Source organism: Acyrthosiphon pisum, chromosome X (assembly GCF_005508785.2).
Source record: "Acyrthosiphon pisum isolate AL4f chromosome X, pea_aphid_22Mar2018_4r6ur, whole genome shotgun sequence".
Classification (NCBI taxonomy): Eukaryota; Metazoa; Arthropoda; class Insecta; order Hemiptera; family Aphididae; genus Acyrthosiphon; species Acyrthosiphon pisum.
In genome coordinates this window covers 31,601,534-31,625,586 of record NC_042493.1, presented here as the reverse complement: position 1 = coordinate 31,625,586, position 24,053 = coordinate 31,601,534, and the positions used below count along the sequence as shown (strand labels likewise).

The window sequence follows — 24,053 nt, the reverse complement described above, 5'->3', positions numbered from 1 at the left end:
TTATTATTGTTATGTAATTTGTTTCTAATTATATATTATAATAATCTAATTTTTTACACAGTATTAAACGTGATGACTTCAAAATATTGTAACTTGAAAAAAAATTATCTGTGTTAAGTTAAGTTTATTTTTTATCTCATCTTTAAACTTATCTAGTTAAATTTTTTTTTGTTAACGTTTATCTTAACTGAAGGCAATTTAATTGAATTAACAGTTCATTATTTTTATAAACTTCGCCACCTTTTCAGATAGGTAGGGTATAAATGTAGCCCTTTACAAATAGGTACAGCGACACCGACGGGCCGGATATGGTCTCGGTACCGAGGGCGTGCGAGGACAGCGAGTTTCTCGCAGTCGCCGTTAAAAATATTTTCTCCCTCAATGTAGGTAAGTCCACGCCGAGGACACGCACCGAGTGTCGACCAAACACAAAATGTATACAGAGAGCTACAGAGAACTGCAGAGGTCTTTAAGGTCTGAACCGATAGTTCATATATTATATTTACCATGGAGGTACGGAAAACACCCCTTAATAATATTATACTATAAGAGAGTACTATAAAATAATAAGAAAGATTAATATAAAAAGTTACCTAAATCTTGATTGTGGGATTTTTCATTGCCTTCAATGTATAACAAACTAAATCCATCCCAGAGTTGTGCGTGGTTTGGTTCGCATTGAGGTATCGAAGAACTTTGACTATGTTTTACCAATAAAATTCCAGTTGAATAATGTGGTTCTGATTCACAAGGTTTACCAGGAATTCCATCGTTTCCTCGTAGACCCGGTTGTCCCTAAATACACATTTATAAGTTTAGTATAATATACAGCATTACTACATTATTAAGATTTTTATTTGGTGTTATGTACCATCCGTTTAATATTTATAGTTCTAACAATTCATGCTTTTTTTAATTAATTTTGAAAAAACAATTATAATTAATTATGATCAAATTCTATAATTTCCTCTTCAATACTAATGATATAGGTATTAAAGCTGAGTTAAAAATACTTTTTAATGGCTAATTAAATAAAATAAATCGGGGTTGTACAAAAAACTGATTAATTTAATGATTGGAAAATATGATGGACAACTATCTCACTAGGTATAACAATTGATTCATTAAATGTTTTGTGATTGTTTATTCGAATCAGCGAATAAGAAGTCTATTATATTTATATACCTATATTTTAATAAATGTATATATATTATTTTTGTTTCATCTTACAAGATAGAAAAGTTTTTGCATAACTATGTTCTATGTAGAAACCAAAACTAAAATCTTATTGTATAGACAATATTATTTATTTAAATGTTTTCCCATATTTTAATAGGTAGGTATTAGCTTAATTAATTTCACCATGCGTACTTTTGTAATTACAATCTACATAGTGTAAAAACAATACATGTTATACCGAATAAATATTGTTAACTATTATAGGATAACCTACCTGTAAGCCTTGAGGCCCTTCCACTCCCGGTTCACCCTTTTCACCTTCTGAACCAGGAGGACCAACTGGACCATTCAAACCAGGAACACCTAAAATTTAAAATAAAAATAAAATATAATTTGTTCAGAAAATTAAAAAAAGTCCTCTCCTTATATTTTACCCATATTTCCTTTTAATCCGTCTAAGCCAGGAAGTCCATCATTGCCAGGATCTCCCTTTTCACCTGGCCAACCAACAGGTCCTAAATTAAAAATAATAAATTTGATGTAGATAGCAGCTAATTTAAAAATTTAATTATAAGTTAAAATTGATTATAAAGGTATTATTAGTTAAAAATGTCAAAATATTTAAATTTATGTTAGATATTCAAAATTTAAAATACCAGGTAATCCACGTTCTCCTTTGGATCCCGGTGGAGGTGCCAAACCTGGTTCACCTTTATCACCTTTGATTCCAGAGATTCCAGGCATACCTTAACATAAATAAAAGTAACATGTTTAAAAATTGTTATCATGTATTTATATTTATTACTTAAAACATAGGTATTTAAAAATGTCTATTAATATTATGTTGTTAATCTGTGAGGAACAACTAACAAGTATTAATGATTTGGTTATTAATTTGTGGAACAAACCTAATTTTCCTGGAATTCCAGTCATTCCTCTGTCACCTGGTAAACCTTGTACACCTTGCATTCCTTCAAGCCCTTAAATATACAAACATTTATTTCACTTTATTAATGTTAAAATACTATTAAACAATATATTAAATATTTGTAATAGCGGTAGATGGTAGCCGGTACAGAATATTGAATAGCCACAGAAATAGTCAAAGATCCATCTGTATCTTTTCATTGGTCTTATTCATTCATATTTTGTATTATTTAAAATAAGTTTAAATATATTTTGTTGTTTACCTGGATAACCTCTTTCTCCTTTATCACCTTTAGATCCAGGATAACCTGGTTCCCCTAAAATTAAAATAATTAACTATTATAAACTAAAATTGAATCCATGGTTGTTGATATTTCTACAAGAAGTATATTATATTTATTAAGATTAAATTTAAAATTATATACAATATTTACCTGAAAAACCTACATCACCCTTATCTCCTTTTTCACCATAAGGTGCAGGGTTTCCTGGTTCTCCTTTGAATCCTATAGTTGGATAACATATGCATTAATAATTGTTTTTGGTTTTATAGATATTACTATTGGCTAATGTTAGCTATTTGATGATGAACATTTAGTTACTTTATACAAATTAAATTATTAACTTATAACTATATTAATTACCCATTAATCCTGGCGGGCCATCTTTTCCTGGTATACCCGGAAATCCATCTGATCCTGGAGGTCCAGGGAAACCTGAAAAAATAATGTTGATTATTTTAAAGGTAAATGAGAGTATGTTTTAATATATATGGACTAAACATTTTTGATTTCATGTACAAAATAGTATTTACTGAAATAAATACTTAAGCTTAAACAAAGTTAAACTATTTATAATAAAAGAAAAAATTGATTTAAAATCTCAATGAAAAATATTGTATCCATACTTTTTGTACATAGACGATCATAATAATAAATAAAATAATATTTGATGATTCTATTTTGCTATAACATAAAATAAATTATTATATACCTGGTGGTCCAATCGCTCCAACATCACCTGGTGAACCGGGGAACTAAAAATATTAAAAATTCTATTCAAATAAAGGTAATTATAAGTAATTATATATTATATATATAATCATATATTAGTAACTCACTAGGCAGAGGACTTGTAGCTCTAAAAATGCACTAAATATGCAAGCACTTATGTACTTAAAACCCCTATAATATGCACTTAAAACCCCTGTAATATGCACTTAAAATATGCACTTAAAAAATGTTTTTAATCCTAATCGAATAAAAGCCCGCAATCCGCATAGTGCGCACATGACTCACTGTTGTGGTGATGTCGTATGGTGTACGATATTAGATCATTTACGATTATCTATCTATTAATAAAAGTAATTACAGCAAATTATATTATTGGCGTATCGGCGATCCTCAAGCGCTTGTAGGGAAAACGTATGCCCGCGGACAGTCATTATTATTATAAGACAAACATTTTTTAAATTTTCATCCAAATATTTGGACTATATTGTCTGTATTATTTGAAATAAAAAAATATGTCAGTGTGGAAAAAATAATTTAAGTTAAATATTTCTCAAAAAGTATAAAATTGCGTATAAAAGTGTAAAATATGCATTTATATGCAAAATAAAATTTCAAAACTAGGTTTTTGAAAGCATGAAACGTATTTGTTTCATACTCTGCTATTTTTGTGACTTAGCAAAACAAATATGGTAATGCTACAAGTCCTCTGCCCTACTCATTACTAAACATCAATTTTAAAACTTATGAAACTGAAGGTAGGTAATCAAAAATTAATAATTGTTAACTAATTCCTGCTGAAGATTAATTTTAAAACAAACTAGGACAAATATGGGGCATATTAAAATAATAAAAATATACATACACCAACTGGTCCCACAGAACCAGGCAATCCTGGCAATCCTGGTAGTCCTTTATCACCTGAAATAATAACATATTATAATTATTAATGTTGTTGTTCATCAGTTCTAAATAAATATAGGTATTGATAAATTGATCTACAAATATATCATTAGAAAGTACGAACACTTTGGATATTATTGAATACCTATTGTAGGTAATATAAACTACACGATTAGTACTGATTACTATAACTACCTACCTATCTGCCAATATTATTAGTATGATGTCATATTAGTTTATATAATCAATCCATGTTTACAAATATTTAAGCGACCATATTCTACTATAAATATTTAATTTTGTATACAATATTATTATTAATTAATATATCCAAAACGGACTGTTTTTTATGCTAAAAAGACTCATTTGCCATTTAAACAGTACTTAGTCAAATATGAAGATAAATCTAATAACATGATATGAATTTTGAAAACAAGTGAATTTTTCTTGTTTTATCTTCTATAGATCCACTAATTTTAGTGTAAAAAAAATAGAGCATTTTCTAATTAAAGTTTTAATTTAAAATTTAAAAATATTTGGTATATTTTTGTATATCTAACAGTTACCAATAGTAAATAGTAACGCTTCTATTATAGATAACTAAATGTAAAACATTTTTACATTTTTAATTACATTATCAATATAAAATGTAGGTACCATGTACCTCATTTATTATTTATTTATTTTATTGTTTGTATAATATTAATAATATAGTTTCTACAACATGTTTAAAATAATTTGGTTAGATTACCGAGTAAAAATAAACTACATTTCTAAATGTTTTACCTTTCTCTCCTGATAAGCCAGGAAGTCCATCTCTGCCATGTTTACCCAATAATCCTAAACAATATAACAAAATTAATTAAGACATTTTTTAAAAGGATTAAAAGTATATCGTTAATAAAAATGAAAAACGTAAGAATTTAGTTTGACCATATATAAAACATTTTATATAACATAATATTGTTGTTTTGACTACCTATACTTTGTATTAATTTACCTGGTAATCCCTTTTCTCCTTTGACTGTTGTTCCGGGAATGCCTGACAGTCCTTGAGGACCAACATTACCTAAAATATAAGTGCAGAAATGAAAGAATTTAATCATTTTTATATTTTTTTGCTTCCAAAATGATTTTGTTATTATTATATACCTTTTTCGCCTCTTGGACCTGAAGGACCTGGATAACCAGTTGCACCTGGTATTCCCATGTCACCCTTCTCTCCTTCAACTCCAGGTGGTCCATCAAGTCCTGAACAGTAAACAATTTACATTATTTATGTAAAAGTAAAATAATATTTTATTCAGTTAAAATATTAATAGAGAAATTGCAAACGTATAATTTATCAAAATCGTTATTGATTAATTCCTAAGCTTTTAGGATAAAAAGTATTCCTACCAACGAGTCCTGCTGGACCAGGTAATCCTGGAAAACCTGGTGGCCCTGGTTCACCTTTATCTCCTTTAATATCAACTGCAGGACCTGGTAATCCTCGATCACCTAAAATGGATTATACAAATTAAAATTAAACATAAATTATATTAACCCATTTTATGATACATAAAATTAAAAATCAGACAGTATAATGTTAGATTACCTTTATCTCCCATGGGACCTTTTAATCCACTTGGTCCAATTAATCCTAGATAAATAAATCAAAAAATTAATATTTTTACATGTCATTAAACATTTTTATTGTATGCAATTATATCAATTTTCAAAACCAATATTGAAGAGCCACTAATGGTCTTATTTAAATAAATTCTTTGTCTTAATTTTTTAAAAAAAAACATGTAATTTTCATAAAAGTAATACGTTAAATAAATGTTCTAATGTAATTTGTTCATAATATTATAATATTAACATAATCTGGAATCTGATACCTGGTAAACCTCGTTCTCCTTTCTCTCCGTCTAATCCTGGTATTCCGGGGTACCCAATGTCACCCTTTTCACCTTCTTGTCCAGGAATTCCTGGGTAACTAAAAATAAAAAATAAAATTTTTGTTTATAATAAATTATTTGTTATAAAGTTGTAAATACTAAATTCATTTTTAAATATAATATATTTTTATATTTTTACTATACCCCGCACTGCCTTTCATTCCGTCTAAAGCATCCATTCCCGGAGGCCCTGGTGTTCCTGGCACTCCTCGAGGTCCCTTTTAAAAATAAATTATTCTATTTGTTCGAGAAATATATATGCTTATAATATTATCCTTTGAATATAAAACATACTTAAAACATACTATTGTTATATTAAATTATATTATTTATATATATATATATATATAACTTATAACATTTTTTTTATATATAGATTATTGTAACGTAGATTATTAATAGCGTATAATCACTATCAATAATCTATGCTATAGTATCAAATTATTATCTTATAAAATTATAATAATCATATACACTTACCGTGTCACCTTTCATTCCTGGAACACCAGCAACTCCAGCAACTCCTTTTTCACCATCATTTCCAGGCCGTCCGTCATATCCTGGCGTACCAGGTTCTCCCTGAAAGATACAACATCAAATTATATTGTTAAATAATGTAATAATGATATAATAACGATTGAACATGTGAAAAGTCAGGCTAATATAGGATTTTATTTATAATTTCTATATATCGCATCATTTTGGTTTTTCGGTATAGGTACCGTTTTAAACCGGTATTGAAATCAATACTTACCGTAATACAGAAAATTACAGTGCAAGCTAGAGTCTAAGAAATGTTATAATAGCTATATCAAACATAGGTACAAAGTCTTCGGTACTCTCTAATAAAAAATCTATTTGAGACATTGTGCGTAAAAGTAAAAGTGGTAATTCCTTCCCTGAGTCTGTTAAGTTTGGTGATATCTTCTGGTCTTCAGTAAAAGAAGACGTAATATGTGTGAACTATTCTCCGAAAATTTCAACTTTCAAGTCTGTATTTTTCTTGTCCACTCCAATTTCCGATATTGATTTTTCCACCATTAGTGAACTCTGCTTTGACTTGCCTTGATATTGTTCATATCAGTCTCAATGAGATTGAGTTAAGTTTGCTAGTCATCGTTAAAGCAGTTGGTCTTGGCGTCTTTTCTGACTATCCATGATAAGATCAATTTTATGTTACCCTCTTTGGTTGGTTTTTTGGAAATATATGATTGAAGGAGTTCCTAATTCATGGAAATTAAGTTCAATATTACTCCTATATTTAAGTCTGATGACGTCACTAATTATTACAGGCCAATCTCAGTTATAAGTCACATTGCCAAAATGGTTGATTCCTTAGTATATAACTCTGTTCAGAGACCAGTAAACAATATTATAATAAATGAGCAACATGGGTTTCGTCCTTGTCGTTCGACTTCGATATGTAATTTCACTTTCACTGAGTATTTAATTACTTTAGTAAACATTCTAAAGTTGATGTTATCTACACAGACTTTACTAAGATATTTGATCGTGTACTCGTAACATGTAAATCATAGCTTCTTGCTAAAAGACCTTATCTCTTCTGGTTTTATTGTCATGATTAACTTCGTATCTCTCCAATAGAAACAATTTGTTAAAACCAATGGTACGCGTTCTGATTTAGTTGATTTACTTCAAGTGTGCCTCAAGGTGGACACCCTTTTTTTATTATTTGCATTATACGTTAATTGCATAAAAAAAAAAGTGTTACGACATTGTTGTATTTTACTGTTTACCGATGATATTAAATTGTTCCAAATTGACTCCATGCAGGACAATATTCTCCCACAAGATTTTGGGTCTATGGTAGGTTGGGTCAGTATTTTCAGACTGGGACTTAATACTTCAAAATGCCATGCCATGATAATTAGTCCGGCGCCACACATAGCTGTATAAACGCGTGGTCTAAACACTGCATGTTGTGTTTGTCCGTGGTTGGAACGCGCTATTTGGCGCTACCCACTTATTTTTAGCTGTTTCAACCACTATGTGTGGCGCAGCCCTTACACGTTGTCGTGGATCTATTGATTTTATGTGTTCTGTAAATGGTAATTATTTGAAAACTTTTGGTGAGAGTGTAGTACATTTGGGTATCACGTTTGATCGACGTCTGTGCTTTCATTTCCATATTGAAAGAATAACGTGTAAGGCACTTAAAATGCTTGAGTTTGTTAAAAGAACTACATCTGATTTAAAACTTTTTAATTCACATAAGGCTTTTTACTGTTAATTTGCGCATGCTCACGTGGAATATAGCGTAGTAATATGAAATCCTAGTACAATATTAGTGACTACTATAAGGTCGAGTGTGTTAGCTGAAGTTCTTAAAATATGCAGCTCATGTCCTACAGATGTATTGTCCATCACCGGTGCTTCAAAGGCTCAACCTGTCTACCCTAGCAGATAAGCGGAATCAAGCACATTTGCTTTTTTTGTGTAAATTAATTGATGAAGTCTTGGTACTCCTAACTTGCTACAGACTGTCTATTGTCATGTCCCTATCTTTAATTCCCGCACAGTATTTGCTTTCTCTATCCCTTTTTGTTCCACCAATTATAGGTATATCAAATTATCCTCTTTCCCGAATGATGAAATTGACCAATGAGAAATCGTCTTTTTATTTTAGATTATATTTCCATTATGTATACTTGTATTCTTTTTCATTAGTTATGTGTAATTATTATTTCTAAGATTTTTTTCAATGTTCATTCATATTTATAAACATTGTTGTATCGTGATATATTTATATTTGAATTCGGCAGGTCCCGCATTATATTATATAATAAATAAAAAAATGATTTCAGAGTATTTTTAAGAATTGATCTTTCCGTTTTAAAATTAAATTGAGTGACAAAATAAGAGCAAAATAAATATTGAGGTATAATGTAGTTGATTGTTTGATTAGGTACTGAATAATTATTCAGTAAGTCGTTTATGTATTAAAATTTTGAACAGAACACATATTCTGACTGATAAATTATCATGACTATCATATAAATTATAAATATACATTAATTTAACATTTATAATATTTACTTTCTATAAAATTTAAAATGTATACAATATAAATTTAAAAAAAAATTAAATACGGAATGGAAATGAAAATGGAAATATGATTTAACACTTGTCGGTTATCACTACACAAAATCTCTTTGAACAAAGCTATATTAGAATTTTTGATTTAAAAAAATTATACTAAATCAACCGAACAAATCAGCCTACAAAAAATATATACACAAATTTTCTTAAAAACTAAAAAAAATTGAACTGTTTTTAATTTTTCTTAGTTATATGTATAATATATTCTGCCTAAAAATGTTGTGCTTACTCAAAATCACTTTGATATATTTTAAATAATAATATACATTTAAATAATAAATAATATATCATATTAAACTGCAGTAAGGGGAGGGAAGAAAATTGTTTTTTACCTACCAACTGTAATATAACAGTAAGTTAAGTTACATAGATAACATAATGTTGAATACATTTTAAAAAAATTAATACATTTATCAGATAAAACGGTTGCTGATTTTTTTTTTCGGCCAGTGTTAAATCTATTAGGTATGTAAATTTACCTTTTGTCCTGACCATCCTTGTAATCCAATACCAGGGAATCCAATGTCTCCCTTCATTCCGGGTAAACCTGTAAATTAAATTAATAATATAATTACTACCATAATCTTAACCCACTGTATATATTCATTTGTATACATCAACTAGTCATTTCGAGCTTAGTAAGATAACATAAATATGAACATTATTTAATATATTAATGAACAAAAACAGGCCTGGAAAGAGCCACCGAGTTACCTAGTGTAACATTGTGGGCCAAACTATATTTTAGTAGATTTTGTATTTAACTTGCCTGTCTTAACCCAATTTAACGGGTTTTGAGCTAGTACAAGTTCTAAAACTCGATAGGCTGGTATTTACTCTGTAATGGCACTGAACAAAAAACCCACTTAATATTGAACAATTTTTATTTACCATCCATTCCTGGTTCTCCTTGTGGACCTCTGAGACCGGATTCTCCAGGCTCTCCTTTCTGTCCCTTTTCTGATACTGGACCGGGTTCTCCTTTTAAACCCTATGGTATGTTAAAAATGAACATCAAAAATGTAATAGTAAAATTTACCATACTTTCCATTATGCCACACAGAATTTTAAAACTTTTAGAAAAACGTCTAGATATAGAATATACATTAAATAGTAAATATATATCTACAATGATTGCCTTCAGTTATAATAAAAAAATCATAATTTACCTGTAATCCTAAAGGACCTCGGTCACCCATAGGACCTTGCAAACCACGTAATCCAGTTTCACCCGGGGGTCCAGGGAAACCTATATCCCCTTTTTCACCTGAAATTCACAATGATAAAGATTAAAAACTATAAATATGAATTACAATTTAAATTATACAAAAAAATTAGAAAAAAATGCCTGTTTTGAATTTATATTTTTGTCTTACAAGAATTTAAAATATTTTTTTTCTTTAATAAATTCTTAGATTCTATAGACGCTTGTATAATATGTAATGCTACTTAAGAAGACGTCACACCCGCATGTGTTGTCTCTATCTTACAATTAATGTACAACATAGCAAAAACTGTTTTGCGCAGGACAATTTTTATCTTTCTATGTTTGTAGTAGTGGCTCCAAAATTTCTGAACATATAGGGTAGAAAATTATCTATGCAACGGCGTGCCTATATATAACCTAAAATATAGATTTTAGATACCTAACATAAATACAAAATAAGTTATTTGCATCTAGACATTTCGTTTTTTTTTCTTATCATTTGCTTATAAAAAATTATTGGTGTATGGTGCTATTAAAAAAAAGCACACTGTTGCACAGATAAAGTTCTTCTTTATGTGTTGTGAAAATTTTGTAGTTCTACAACCATAGGCGCAAATAGGGGGAGCTTTAGGGGCTAAGTCCCCCAAAAATGTCCATAATAACCTCCCCCCAAACATTTCCTACATTTTGTTTTAAACTTATTCAATATTATCAAAGTAAGGCTTTAGCCCTTCCAAATCCCAAACTCTATTGGTGCCTATGTCTACAAAAAATATGCGAGAAAAGTTGTCCTGCGCAAAACAGTTTTTGCTATGTTAAACATTAATAAGACGGAAACAACACATACGGGTGTGACGTCCACTTAAAATGGAACGTAAAATAATAACACAGGCATATAGATGCATATTCCCTCACAAAATAATAATAATTTTTTTTTTTTGAAATATGTAATATCATATTAAAAGTACTTTAATACAGAATAATGCATTCTATGATGGAAACATACCTCTATATCCTTGTGGTCCTGGCAAACCATCTTCTCCTGGTGGCCCACTGATTCCAGGTAATCCAGTATCTCCTTTATCACCCTTTTCTCCTACAAATGTAAATAAAAATTAATTGAATATAACTAATAGGTAGAATTTTAATTAACAAACTTGTCAGTTAGTTGAATTAAAAATTAAATGTAACCATTACACAGTATAATTGAGTGGATAAGACATGTTAAAAAATATGAAAATCTATCATTAATTATAAATTTATTATTATAAATAATAAATAATAATTTATATTACCTGGCATTCCATCAATTCCAGGTTTTCCGAATGCTCCTATAAACAAAAAGATTAATATCGGCAAAATTACTTTTCAACAAGAATATAGTTATCAAGTTATGAATACAATAAAAATTGAATCGGTATAATTTATGACTTATTATCATCCATAAAGTTTTAATAAAAAATTAGGGAAAATGTGAATTTTTATGCAAAACAAATTTTTGAAATTATTGATTTTATTTTTTTGGTCCAACTCAAAAACTTCAGATACTTCAAATTTTTACCAAATACTACTATGAACATTTTCCATAAATGATAAGTTTCTAAATTAAAACTTTTAAAAATTGTTGAGCTATATTTCTAGCCATGAAAATTTTTCTAATTTTCAAAATTTTTTAAATTATAAATATTGTCGGTTAAAAACATTTTGATACGTAAAAAAGCTTGAAAATTTAACGCAAGGTCTCGTGAGTTAATTTGATAGTTGTTAAAAAATATAGATATATAAGCACCATGATTTATGATTGAATTCAAATTTTACACTTCCATTACAATGATATACTCGGCAACTACTTTACATCCGTACAGAAAATGGGTACCCACTTTTTTAGCATTCTTTGTAAATATTTAGTGTAAAAATCTTAAGACAATAAAAACATATTATCGGCAAGGGAGTCCGCAGGGGGAGGCAAGCTGGGGCAGTTGCCCCTCCCTTGGCTTTTACAAGGTTGATTATCATATATTATTATTGATAATTTTCATGTTCTAAAAAAACTAAAAATACCCTAACAATTCAAAATTGTTTTATTTTTAATATTAAAGATATAAATTCTAATTGGTATACATATTAAACTTTTAAATGATTGCACAAAAGTCTTACAGGCAGAACTTATCATTTGGACTACTTATTTAATCTGAAAATTAACTATTTCTTTTTCTGTACCTATAGGGTTAGACTTTAGATCATATATTAATTATACAAATCATGTAAAAACATATGCAAATTTAAAAATAAAATTTTAAATTTAAATTCAGGAAAAACTTCAAAATGCAATAAAATTCTTTAAATGCAAAAAATTATCTTAAAATTTAAAATTGTCAAAAAATTCAATTTAGGAATGTTATAAAACAAATATAGCGTAGGTAGTTATGGAAAACAATGCAAAGTGCATTATAATCCCAAGCTCAATCATTACCGTCGTAATATAAAACATCGTGAAATAAACTTTTTTTAAATAAAAATAATTTTTTTTTTTTATAGAGTAAGTTTTATTAGCCTTATTTAGTATATTTAGTCAGAACGAAGAACGTTGCTTTTATAGTTTATGAGGTGTAGTGGTGGGCCCTAGTGAAATATTGGAGTGTCAACCGACTCAATACTTTTTTAATAAAAAAAAAAAAAATGTTCATAGATGGCACACCCAGAATAGTTACAACTTTTCAAGTTTATGGTATCAATGACTGGATAAGTTAGAAATATTTAATTTTATAAATTACCTAAAATTATAAAATCAACGGTAACATTTTATTTATTATAAAATAATGTGTTTGATAATTTAAAATTACATAACAATTAATTCAAATTAATGCTGTTTTTGCAAATTAATGATTAAGGGCCCGTTTTACAATCATAATTTAAACCTCGATTACGCTTGAACCACTGATTTTACCGGCCGAATTCGGTGGTTTAACCGGAGTTCAACTATTGTAATACGGGCCCCAAATTTAAACTAACTATGTACGTATAATTTATAAATATTTTTTCATTCCTTGTATATATTAAAGAAAACATGGAACAAAAATACTTTATAACTAATAGGATAGTGAGACAAAAAAAGTAAAAAGCCAGAAAAGAAAATATTTTACCCTCCCCTTGACAAATTTATACGGACACTCTTGATCATCGGGCATAAAAAATTTAACAAATAAAACAGGAGATTATTGATAAAATGGATTTCCGTAATAATTTCACCGTTTTTCACAATTCTCTCAATTACGATTGCGAAGTTCCAAAAACAACCAAAAGTACCTAGGTATATTTTGTGTCTGATCTCGCTTTCAATATAGTTATTCAAATTCTATATTTGATTACCTACAAGACATCAAAGCCATCTTGGGTTGATTTTATAAGTGTAAAAATATGTAGGTGCCTACTTAACAGCATTTAATAAACAATAACAACCATATCAAATCATATCATATATTAATAAAAACCTACCTAACATTAAAATAACGAAGAATAATATGTGGTATATTAATGATATTAATTCAAATATTAATGAGCACATAATATCATTTTATTTACCTGGCATTCCTCTGAATCCTGAAAATCCTTTAGGACCTTCTGGACCCGTTGGTCCAGTATCACCTAAAATGAAAGGAAATTAATTTTACGTAAAAAATAAAATACAAGATGAATTATTATTGATAGGAACTTAAACAAAAATATCTTAATCCATATCTTAATCAAATTTCGTATTTCAGAAATCAATTTACCTTTTGGCCCAGGGAATCCTTGCAGTCCTTGTCTACCTGGCTCACCAGGTAATCCAGTTTCACCTAACAAAAATAAATTGTATTTATAATAAATTACAATAAATTACAGAAAAAAAATATAACTATGATTAGATTAGATTTTGTTATTATGTTGTTATGAAATTTTGAATCCCTCATTCAATACTATGACATGCATTCTTGAATACTTTTTTGAAATATGAATCTATAAGGTAATGATATTTTGTGTAACGCTTTACATTGGTATATGTCTGTTGTTAAGTTTAACCATCCCTTTTATAATATTAAAATTTAGCATTATGTTGATTGATTTATCGATTAATATTTAAGATGTATCGTAAATAATAAATACAAAATATAACATGAATGTTACCAACGGTTTGTTACATAGTTAGGTATTAAAAATGACACATATGTAAAAAAAATAAAACGAGTTGCATTGTACTACATATTACGTTAATAAATTGAGCATGATATTTCAGCATTTAAGTTACACGTAAATGTTCACCATTCGATTGTAAACATTTGGTATTGATAAAGCCAGTAGGTAATTATAAGAAATGATGGTTTTTATTTTGGAATAAGAATTTATCAAACTATTACCTTTTGGACCATCTATGCCAGGTAGGCCATCATTACCAGGGGGTCCACTTGGTCCAACAGGGCCTGTTGGATAAAAATTCAATATGTTTTATAATAAAAGATTATTAATGTATTACTTTTTAAGATTACTCACCGGGTTCACCCTTAGTTCCCGGCTGTCCAGTCAATCCTTCTAAACCAGGTTCACCTAAATGGAAACAAACCAAATATAAAAATTTAAAAATACGATACAAATGCCAAGACAATTAAATTTAAATTATCTAATATGATATTACCTTGATTTCCTTTTTCACCAGGTAATCCAGGAGTTCCTAAAATTTATATTTAAAAAAAAATGAAAACTGCATTTAAATATCCTATTTTATATCAGATAATATAGTAAAATATTTGAACTATCTTTAACATACCCGGTTCACCGGACAGTCCTGGTCTTCCAAATGGCCCTTGCAGACCTGATCAAGATTAAATAATTTATTATTATAGTTGATATTATATTGTTGAAAAAACAGTGATTAAATAAACTTTTAAATTAGTATTTTTAATATTAGTTAAAATTACCTCTCTCGCCCTTTTCGCCTGGAAATCCTTCTGAACCCTTTGGTCCAACTATAGGTATACCAGGTTCACCTTTGACGCCTAAAAAAAATTGAATTCGTACAAAATTCATTTGTTACGTATCATTAATCCCCCAGGTAAAAAAATGTGTCGGTCGTTATTCGCTTGCGCATCTCAAGTATTGAAAATATATAATAACAGTAGTCAGTATTAGTTTTATTACGATGATACATCAATGATGCAGCATTATGCCTTAGGTTCAAAAATGTTTATATTTAAAAAATAATTATACTTTAAATAATTTTATATTTTTTTTTTTGTGTGAGTGACAAATTACTGAATCTATTTAATTTGATTTAAATTATTTTTAAATTTTTGTTTAAGAATAGTTATGATTAATAGCGTACAAAAAAAAAAAAAAAAGATATTTGTAACAATAGAGATGCGCAAATGCCTTACGCTCAATTTTTATATAATATACATTATATGTTATTTATAATATATTTATTTTGTGGTGCCCATTTTTAAGTTAATTTTTTATATGATAATATTATGTAGTTTATAGGATAAATTATTTAAATAAGAATAGATAATTATTATTATTTTTTAAATTGTTATTAAAATCTGGAACTGGAGGTGATATATTAAGATGATGAAGTTAATTGTGATACTTGAATCAATTGATTTTTTTTGAGGTAGGACTTAGAACTATTTAATTTATTATTACTTCTTGGAATCATGATGTTAAATTAAATTATCATCAAACATCCCAATAAGAGAGTATTAACTTAAAGTATCAATTTCTGTTCAGCTTAATTTATTTTACATTAAATAAACAATGTGTTAACTATTAATACAGTTCATATATACATAATATTTTTTTTATAACCACCTTTAGGTGAAGGTAATCCTGGATATCCTCTTTCTCCATCACGTCCGGCTTCACCAAGGAAACCTGAACATAGATAAATAAATAAATATAATATACCACCATAATTAACTAAGTAATTTATTTTCCACATAAATTAAATAATTTCCAGTGTTAAATGTACATAATATAATATACTAACCCATTGGTCCAGTATTTCCTTTTTCTCCGCGAATACCCGGCTGTCCTCTGGGGCCCACAAGACCTAAATAATAGTTATATGTATTGGTTAAGAAAATTTTAATCGTTATATTATAAGATACAGAATACATTAAATGTATATAAATTATATTAAGTATATCACATTAACATTTTTTATTGAAAAAACAATCTAAGAATTTGTATTCAATTAAACTTTGAGTAGTATTTAATTAAAAAAATTAAATTAACATTAAATATATATTTGTTATTGTTTGGTTGCCATTGCATGAATAGGCAAAATCGGCGAGAAAAAAATTGATCTGTACCAAAAAACATGATGTATACTGTGTATTATAATATATTGTGTAATGAAATGAATTTTAAAAATAATTATGTAAGTTTAGGTTACTCACCTGGAATTCCTCTTGGTCCTACTGGTCCGGTTAGACCCTATTGAATAAATAGTTTTTGCATTTTTAAAAAGCATTTGATTTGAAGATCAAACTTTTAAATATTTTAAAATGTGATTATAAAAATCTTTTATAAATTGATAAAGTACTTACAATTGGTCCTATTGATCCCTTCTCTCCCGGATAACCTATTATGAATAAACAATTAATGGTGGTTGAAAGCAAATTAAATTAAAATACACTAAATTCAGTTACTTACCATCAATACCTGGTGTACCAGGTTCACCTTTCTCTCCTTGACTTCCAGGTTCACCCTTTTGGATTTTCCCAATATTCATGAGTTCGCAATTACCTATTGTTTATAAATTGACTTAGTATTAGTAAGAGGAAATTAATAAAATACATAAATTTTTTTAAATGCGTAACGTATAAAAATATAATATATCAATTAATTTAAAAAAAGCAGGTAAGTGGATGTCGCTCTGCTATACAGTAGATTACAAGTAGGTCATGGTTGTATTAGACATGAATTCAATGATAAAATATCATTGTATAAGAAAAACGATTCTGAGCGGAGACGGTTTATCAGTCTGGATATTTTATATTTTGTTATTATTTATTTTATCATATAAGTTGAATTAATATTAAAATATTATAATTTTTTATTCGTTTCTATGGCGATAAACAAAACGTTAGAAATTAAAATCCCATTTTTAGCGTTTTTTCGTAATTTTCCGGTGGCTTTTCCCGTGGCATTAAATAACTATTGAGAAAATCGAAAAATGATCTCTTTAAAGTACCATCTTGATCCAATTTTCTAAAATATAAGGTACTATGTGTTGAAATCGAAACACTCCTTCTAGAAGAAATTTTGTATAAAGGATATAAAAATAAAAAAAATTAACATCATTGTAAAAACAATAACTTCCTCGCTCCGCTCAGAATCTAAAACATGTAATTAAATTATACTCATAGGTACTATTTACTGTACAATGTATAAATGTAAATGTATTATAATATGAAATAATATAATATATTATAGGTAAATTGTATTTATATTATTAACAGACTAATGTATGTATGATGGGTACCTAGAGAATTTTGAAATGAAATTATAATATTATTCATAAAATATTTCAACGATGTTAATTATAAAACTCACAGTTATTGTTAGATAAATCTTAAATGTTTGATAATGTTATAACAATAATTAACTAACCAGGAGTTCCTTTTTGACCCGTTAATCCGGGCTCTCCTTTGTCTCCTCTCAATCTATCGCAATTAAAACAAAATTTATTTTAAATTCAAATAAATAAAATTAATTATAACAATATCAAATATACCCAGGTCTTCCAAGGGTCCCTTGTTCTCCTTTAATGCTAATTCCTTTTTCTCCTTTTGATCCGAGATATCCTGGTTGTCCTGTAAATTAATAAAAAAAAACGTTTTAGGTATGATTTATTTTTGAAAAATTATTCAAAAGTAAATATTATGCTATTTACCTGGTGTACCATCAGAACCTGGGAATCCTCTATCACCCTAAGGATTAAAAGAAAGAGACAAAGTTTACATTAAAGTATAAATATATTTAAATCAATGTTATACATTTTACATCAAATTTTAAATTTTTAACTCATAATATTATAAGATTATTATTGTTACAATTAATATTAAACATATGTTTTCTGTGCTTCATGTTTAATATTAATTGTAACTTATCTATGCTTTAAACTGTCAATGGCTATTAATATCCTTGTTACAAAAAAAAAATTGAATTGAATTTTTAATACAAGGAAGTTAGTTATAACTTAGATTTTGAGAGCCAGTAATCTTAAGAAATCATGTGGTACAATAAGAAAATACCCATAATTAATGCATGGTTAAGAGTTTATGAATAGGTACTATAACTGTGTGACCAATAACGGTTAATTCAGTTTTTAAGTATCTAAGTGTTAATGAATTCACAATTTTTTTTGCTATTTATAGTAACAACATTTTAGTTTAAAATATGTTTACCTTTTGTGCTTCCCTAGAACGCACTGAATTATTTTAATGGTAAAAAAAACAATATGTTTACTAAGGAGAGTGTGGTAATTTTAAGATTATACTATTTGAATGATCTTATCATATATAACTAAAAATATTTGGTAAAAGTTTAGTTCTTATTGCAATAACTCTCAGGGTAATCATTTACTTATATCGATTGATGTCATAATTTCTTAAGACATATTATAATCAATTTGTCAACTTGGCACACTAACCCTATTGATTGATAACTGATAAAAAGCTTAACAAAACAAAATATTTTTAATTTTTAAAGATGATAACTCAAAAATTAAATAAAATTTACTTATTTAAAAAATATTATTTTTATTTATAAAATCTTTAAATTTTAATTAATTTGTAAAATGAAATCAAGATCTTAAAAAAATACATTTTCGTCAGTTATTATTATTACTAATTTTATTAGAATATCCATTTACGAATTATTATTATTAGTGTAATAAATTACATTTCTTCTATTTGTTTTATTAAAATAAGTATAAAATGATTTGATTAATAATATTGAATTAAACTTTTTTTTTAAATATGAAAGTTCTTCTTTCTAGCCTATTTAACACAATTTTACTTTTAGATGTCTTAGACAATGTCTGTTACACAAGAATATAGGTACTAATAAAATAATTTTCAATAATTATATTTTATTAAAATAAAAAATAATAATTTTAAGGGACACCAATTAAAGGTTTTTTGGCATGGTACTTACTTTTTCTCCATTAATTCCAGGTAATCCATCCAAACCTGGTTTTCCCTCAGGCCCGTTTAGTCCATCTGCTCCTCGTAAGCCGTCCCTAATTTATCAAAGTATTTAAAAAATGTTACATAACTTCATATTTTATTTTATTCAAACATACGTGAAAAACAATGTTACCACATGTATTTACAAACAGTTGTTATTTTTATGTACTAACAATTAATTTTTATATTAGTTTAAATTTATTTAAGAACTCTTGTCTACTAAGTATATTTAGCTTTTAGAGGAGAATGTTATTCAATTTTAATGTACACTATATGTAATAACAAAATAATAAATAAATATAAGAAAAATAATATTAAAATAAAAAGACACATGTAGCAAACTAGTATTTATTATCAATGGTTCTACATTATTACTATACTTATTTTAGATTCTGGCGTAGAGAAAAATGTAGGTATTGATTTTACAATGATTATTTTTTGTGTGTCTGTTATCACCTTTGAAGAAGTAAAAATACTTCAATTTTCTACTTCGGCATCTTTTCTGGTAGAAAAGAGGGTTGGATGGTTAATAGTAAAAAAAACAGAATAATTTTCAAAAGCGTAGGAAAAACAAATAAAAACTATAAAAAACATGAGTTTTTGACTAAATTGATTTTGTATTTTTGGTTTACCTTAAAAATGATTGCTTTATATATTTTTAATTTTCTCCTAATATTTTTATGACCATTTTACATGTATGATAAAATTGTTTGGCTGTTTTTGACCTATAAATAGGCACGAGAAATTTTTTATGTGTTTTAGTTTTTTTTTTCATTTATTATAGATAAATATTTTTTCACTTTGTCAAAACATTTGAAAATGTAATAGGGTTCCTCATAAGTTGTATTAATATAACTTAAAGAAAAAAATTAAGCGTAAATACACAATATTTTTTGATGAGCGACCGAAGTTAGAATTTTCACTAAATTTGTCAAAATCACAAAAATGTACAATTATTTAGAGTTAGAAATGTATAAACATTTTCTATATTATATCTATTTTTTAAAAATTTAATTTTCCGCATACATTTTTCTGACTAAAAAAAAAAATTTACTTAATATTTATCTCAGCTTAATATTTTATAAGCATTTGAAGTTAGGATTTACCCTTTATAAAAACCATTTCTCATCGAATAATTTTCTTATTAATTTGTTATTCAATAACGAATAACCATAAATACTTGACATTTTCCACAGATGTTTATTTTATCAGCTCAGAATTGTTTTTTGTATACTATGATTTTATATCATTGAATTCAACTTACACACATCAATTGTAGCAACCCACACGAAATCTTATGTACAATAGAGCTGTACCTAGATACTTGTCTACCTTTCATTTAATAATAAAATTCAAAAAATTACCTTCCAGGATCTCCACGAGGACCAGGTTCTCCTTTTAGAGTTTCTAACAAATTAGCAGTTATTATTGCAGCAGCACCTTTTTCACCTGGCGGACCAACTTCGCCCTGTGCACCATCTACTCCCTGACAAACAATCATAAATATTATTCCAATGCAATCATTTCATAACCATGTTAATTTTCTAAAATAAATGCCAAGTCCAAAGATATAAATGAACTTTTTAATCAAAAAGTCATATATTTACATTTTTAAAAGGTAGGTAATTAATAAAAACTATATATTATTATAATATGTTTCATACTAGGTATTTTCGCCCATACATATCTATTTATAGCAGGTACATGAAGTTACAGCAGTAGAAAGTACAAACTGTGTATCTGTTACATATTCTAATAAAACTGAAAACGTATTGTATACTTTGTAAATTTGATAGAACATACTGTTGATAGGTAACATGCCCAGAATAATTTCTTAAATACAATATTCCTATATCATATATATTTAAGTACTTACAGCAGCACCAGGTTCACCAGTTTGTCCGATTAATCCATCAGCTCCTGGCTCACCCGGATATCCTATTTCACCTGGTGGCCCTCGTGGTCCCTATGAAACAAATTATGAATTATATTTTTTTGTATTTTCGATTAATTACAATAATATTTTGTATATTTCTAAAATGTATACATATTGTGAGATGGAAACAATGTTATATTATATAAGTATTACCTTCAACCCTGGAATTCCATATAATCCAGGTTCACCTTTAGTACCTTTCTCTCCCGGACTGCAGCCTTGACAACGTCCACCTATTTCACCTTTTGGCCCATCTCGACCTATAGTTAGTGCAATGTTACATTAGTTAAAACTTTAAAGATAAATCAAAGAAGAATGGTTAGTAAATTATGCAAATAAATTATATGGATAGGTAAGTTAATTATAATCATAATATATAAATTGTTTTTCCGCTAAATATAATGTCATGAGTTACCTGGAATTCCTGGGTTTCCTGGTTTGCCATCTTCGCCTTTCTCCCCAGTAGCACCCTTAACACCTGGCGGCCCAGCAATACCAGTTGGCGAATCACCTAAAAATAATTTAAATTTGTAATAATATTATTAATAATTCAATTATAAAACATTTTTTATATGATATGATTCTCAATTATGCTTACCTGGAGACCCTCGTTCACCCTGATAACCACGTTCTCCCTTAAGTCCTTTTTCACCATCTCTTCCATCAACTCCGTCAAATCCTTTAGGTCCCTATTAAAACAGAATTGTCTCATATATTACATTTAGGTATAAAAATATATATTTATAAGATCCATATTATCATTTACTACATTTATATGATGGCGTTAAAACAATTTGAAATTAAAACACATCAATATTAGTAATATTATTATTTATTATAATAAGTAAAAAAAACTGTCAGAAAACTCCTTTCAACATAGTTTATAAAAAAAACCTCAAAATGATTACAGTTAATACTCACGACAATTGAAGCCCCCTTTTCACCAACAAATCCTCGAGGTCCAGGTGGGCCTTGTGCGCCAGCAAAACCTATAGATATATAAATTGTGATGTAATCAAAATACAATCGATTTTTAGATTGCTATTATACTCCTTGATACATTTTGTCCGATAATCTAACTTATTAATTTAAAGTATACAATAAACTTACATTTAAATTTAAATAATTTCAAATCGCAATACATTTTTTCAATTAATATGTTTTATAATCTTTAATGAAAATAAATCAAAAATAAACATAAATAGGTAGGTATACAATTTAATTAATTATAGTATGTACTCAAAATACGATATCTAAAAGTTTCCAAGATCTATCAAAAATAGATGTTTGACATTGGTTAATGTTGGTTTAATATGTTAGATAGCTATTTGAAATTTTTTTTAACTAAAAAGAAATAAACAAATACTAGTTAAAAGTTTTTCTTATGATTTAAAGTCAAACCGTAGAAAAGGTTTAATTGACATTATTTTAAACTTTTTAGTGCTCACAAACTATTTTCTAAAATTCATGGTTGGGTTAAACATATTGCAATTTGATAAGATATAATCATTTATTTCATAATTTGACCATAATTCAATAACAAATTAACCCAAAAGAAATTAGAAAAAATTAAGAGCTAAGTTTGTATTTATTCTAAGATAAAGAAATAATATTTATAGTAATTGTTAATTAATTTAACTACCTCTTGGACCAGATTCTCCGGGTAAACCTGCAAAATCAAAAATTAAAATTAGGCATTTAGTTGATTTGTTAAAGTTTATAAAATTAATTCATGTATAATATTATAATTCCAAAAAAGTTCAAAATATTTAGAACGTGAATAAAAATAAAATATACATGCCTGTAAGTCCTGGTTCTCCTTTTGTTCCTTTTTCTCCTTGTAAGCCTTCCAGGCCTATATATCCTGGTACTCCTAAATTATTAGAAATATGTAAGTTAAAAATACATCTGTTAAAATTTCATTACCAAATAATTCATTAAGCCCAATAAAAGTAATGGAACTATTGATTATTGGAAGTTACTTAAATAAAAAAATTGATTTTATGTTACGGCATTTTTAATGACATAATATGTTTATTATAAATAGTATTATTCTTTTACTGTAAGAAAAACACACCTTGACCTCCGATATTTCCTTTCGGACCGGGAGGACCAGGTTCACCGTCAATACCGTCTAAGCCTTTTGGACCTGAAAATCAGTAGATTGATATGAACAATGATTGTTAATATATATTATTTCATAATCATATAACATTTCAGTATTTATGATACATTGATACTCAATTTTTATTTTTTTATGACATTTTTGACCGACTGATTGAGCAAAAAAATAAAATTGCTTATGATATATGCAAATTTTTTATGTTGGTTCCATGAACATTACATGAATTATATGAAAGGTGCATGTTTATTTTCTAAGTACCAACATTTTATAGGACTTATAATTCTAAAACCAATAAGTCACATCAATTTGCTAATAATTATAGCTTTAAAAGAAACTCTAGCTGATACAAAAGCTTAAATATAGTCAATTTAATTAAATAATTTAAAATTAAGGGGATTGGTGGCGGTGATTTCCTGTTTTTGTCTAACACACGCGCAACATAAGAATTTAGACATGTTTTTTGTCAAACGTATCGA

At 27.5% G+C, this 24,053-nt stretch overlaps 2 protein-coding genes across 2 annotated transcripts in view; both read right to left on the bottom strand.

Moving 5' to 3' along the window:
* Nucleotides 1-24,053, bottom strand: part of LOC100571091 (proton channel OtopLc-like) — a 134,955-nt gene that overhangs the window by 15,344 nt on the left and 95,558 nt on the right.
* The window catches only part of LOC100161577 (collagen alpha-1(IV) chain), a 48,625-nt gene that overhangs the window by 2,910 nt on the left and 21,662 nt on the right, over nt 1-24,053 (bottom strand). The window contains exons 19-66 of the mRNA XM_001947712.5: nt 23,530-23,601; nt 23,254-23,325; nt 23,095-23,121; nt 22,374-22,441; nt 22,051-22,141; nt 21,868-21,963; nt 21,606-21,712; nt 21,393-21,482; nt 20,881-21,002; nt 19,485-19,569; nt 18,220-18,256; nt 18,061-18,139; nt 17,937-17,989; nt 16,977-17,069; nt 16,871-16,905; nt 16,721-16,757; nt 16,309-16,371; nt 16,131-16,193; nt 15,242-15,319; nt 15,091-15,135; nt 14,959-14,994; nt 14,817-14,870; nt 14,684-14,746; nt 14,063-14,125; nt 13,872-13,934; nt 11,585-11,620; nt 11,296-11,385; nt 10,252-10,349; nt 9,974-10,073; nt 9,562-9,629; nt 6,443-6,541; nt 6,107-6,180; nt 5,903-6,000; nt 5,617-5,661; nt 5,418-5,519; nt 5,172-5,270; nt 5,020-5,088; nt 4,806-4,859; nt 3,982-4,037; nt 3,100-3,142; nt 2,751-2,822; nt 2,541-2,612; nt 2,370-2,423; nt 2,088-2,159; nt 1,836-1,925; nt 1,614-1,694; nt 1,454-1,542; nt 594-795 (exon numbers count right to left, since the gene is read on the bottom strand). Coding sequence (XP_001947747.2) covers nt 594-795; nt 1,454-1,542; nt 1,614-1,694; nt 1,836-1,925; nt 2,088-2,159; nt 2,370-2,423; nt 2,541-2,612; nt 2,751-2,822; nt 3,100-3,142; nt 3,982-4,037; nt 4,806-4,859; nt 5,020-5,088; nt 5,172-5,270; nt 5,418-5,519; nt 5,617-5,661; nt 5,903-6,000; nt 6,107-6,180; nt 6,443-6,541; nt 9,562-9,629; nt 9,974-10,073; nt 10,252-10,349; nt 11,296-11,385; nt 11,585-11,620; nt 13,872-13,934; nt 14,063-14,125; nt 14,684-14,746; nt 14,817-14,870; nt 14,959-14,994; nt 15,091-15,135; nt 15,242-15,319; nt 16,131-16,193; nt 16,309-16,371; nt 16,721-16,757; nt 16,871-16,905; nt 16,977-17,069; nt 17,937-17,989; nt 18,061-18,139; nt 18,220-18,256; nt 19,485-19,569; nt 20,881-21,002; nt 21,393-21,482; nt 21,606-21,712; nt 21,868-21,963; nt 22,051-22,141; nt 22,374-22,441; nt 23,095-23,121; nt 23,254-23,325; nt 23,530-23,601 — 3,555 coding nt within the window. The remainder of the gene's footprint in view (nt 1-593; nt 796-1,453; nt 1,543-1,613; nt 1,695-1,835; nt 1,926-2,087; nt 2,160-2,369; nt 2,424-2,540; nt 2,613-2,750; nt 2,823-3,099; nt 3,143-3,981; nt 4,038-4,805; nt 4,860-5,019; nt 5,089-5,171; nt 5,271-5,417; nt 5,520-5,616; nt 5,662-5,902; nt 6,001-6,106; nt 6,181-6,442; nt 6,542-9,561; nt 9,630-9,973; nt 10,074-10,251; nt 10,350-11,295; nt 11,386-11,584; nt 11,621-13,871; nt 13,935-14,062; nt 14,126-14,683; nt 14,747-14,816; nt 14,871-14,958; nt 14,995-15,090; nt 15,136-15,241; nt 15,320-16,130; nt 16,194-16,308; nt 16,372-16,720; nt 16,758-16,870; nt 16,906-16,976; nt 17,070-17,936; nt 17,990-18,060; nt 18,140-18,219; nt 18,257-19,484; nt 19,570-20,880; nt 21,003-21,392; nt 21,483-21,605; nt 21,713-21,867; nt 21,964-22,050; nt 22,142-22,373; nt 22,442-23,094; nt 23,122-23,253; nt 23,326-23,529; nt 23,602-24,053) is intronic.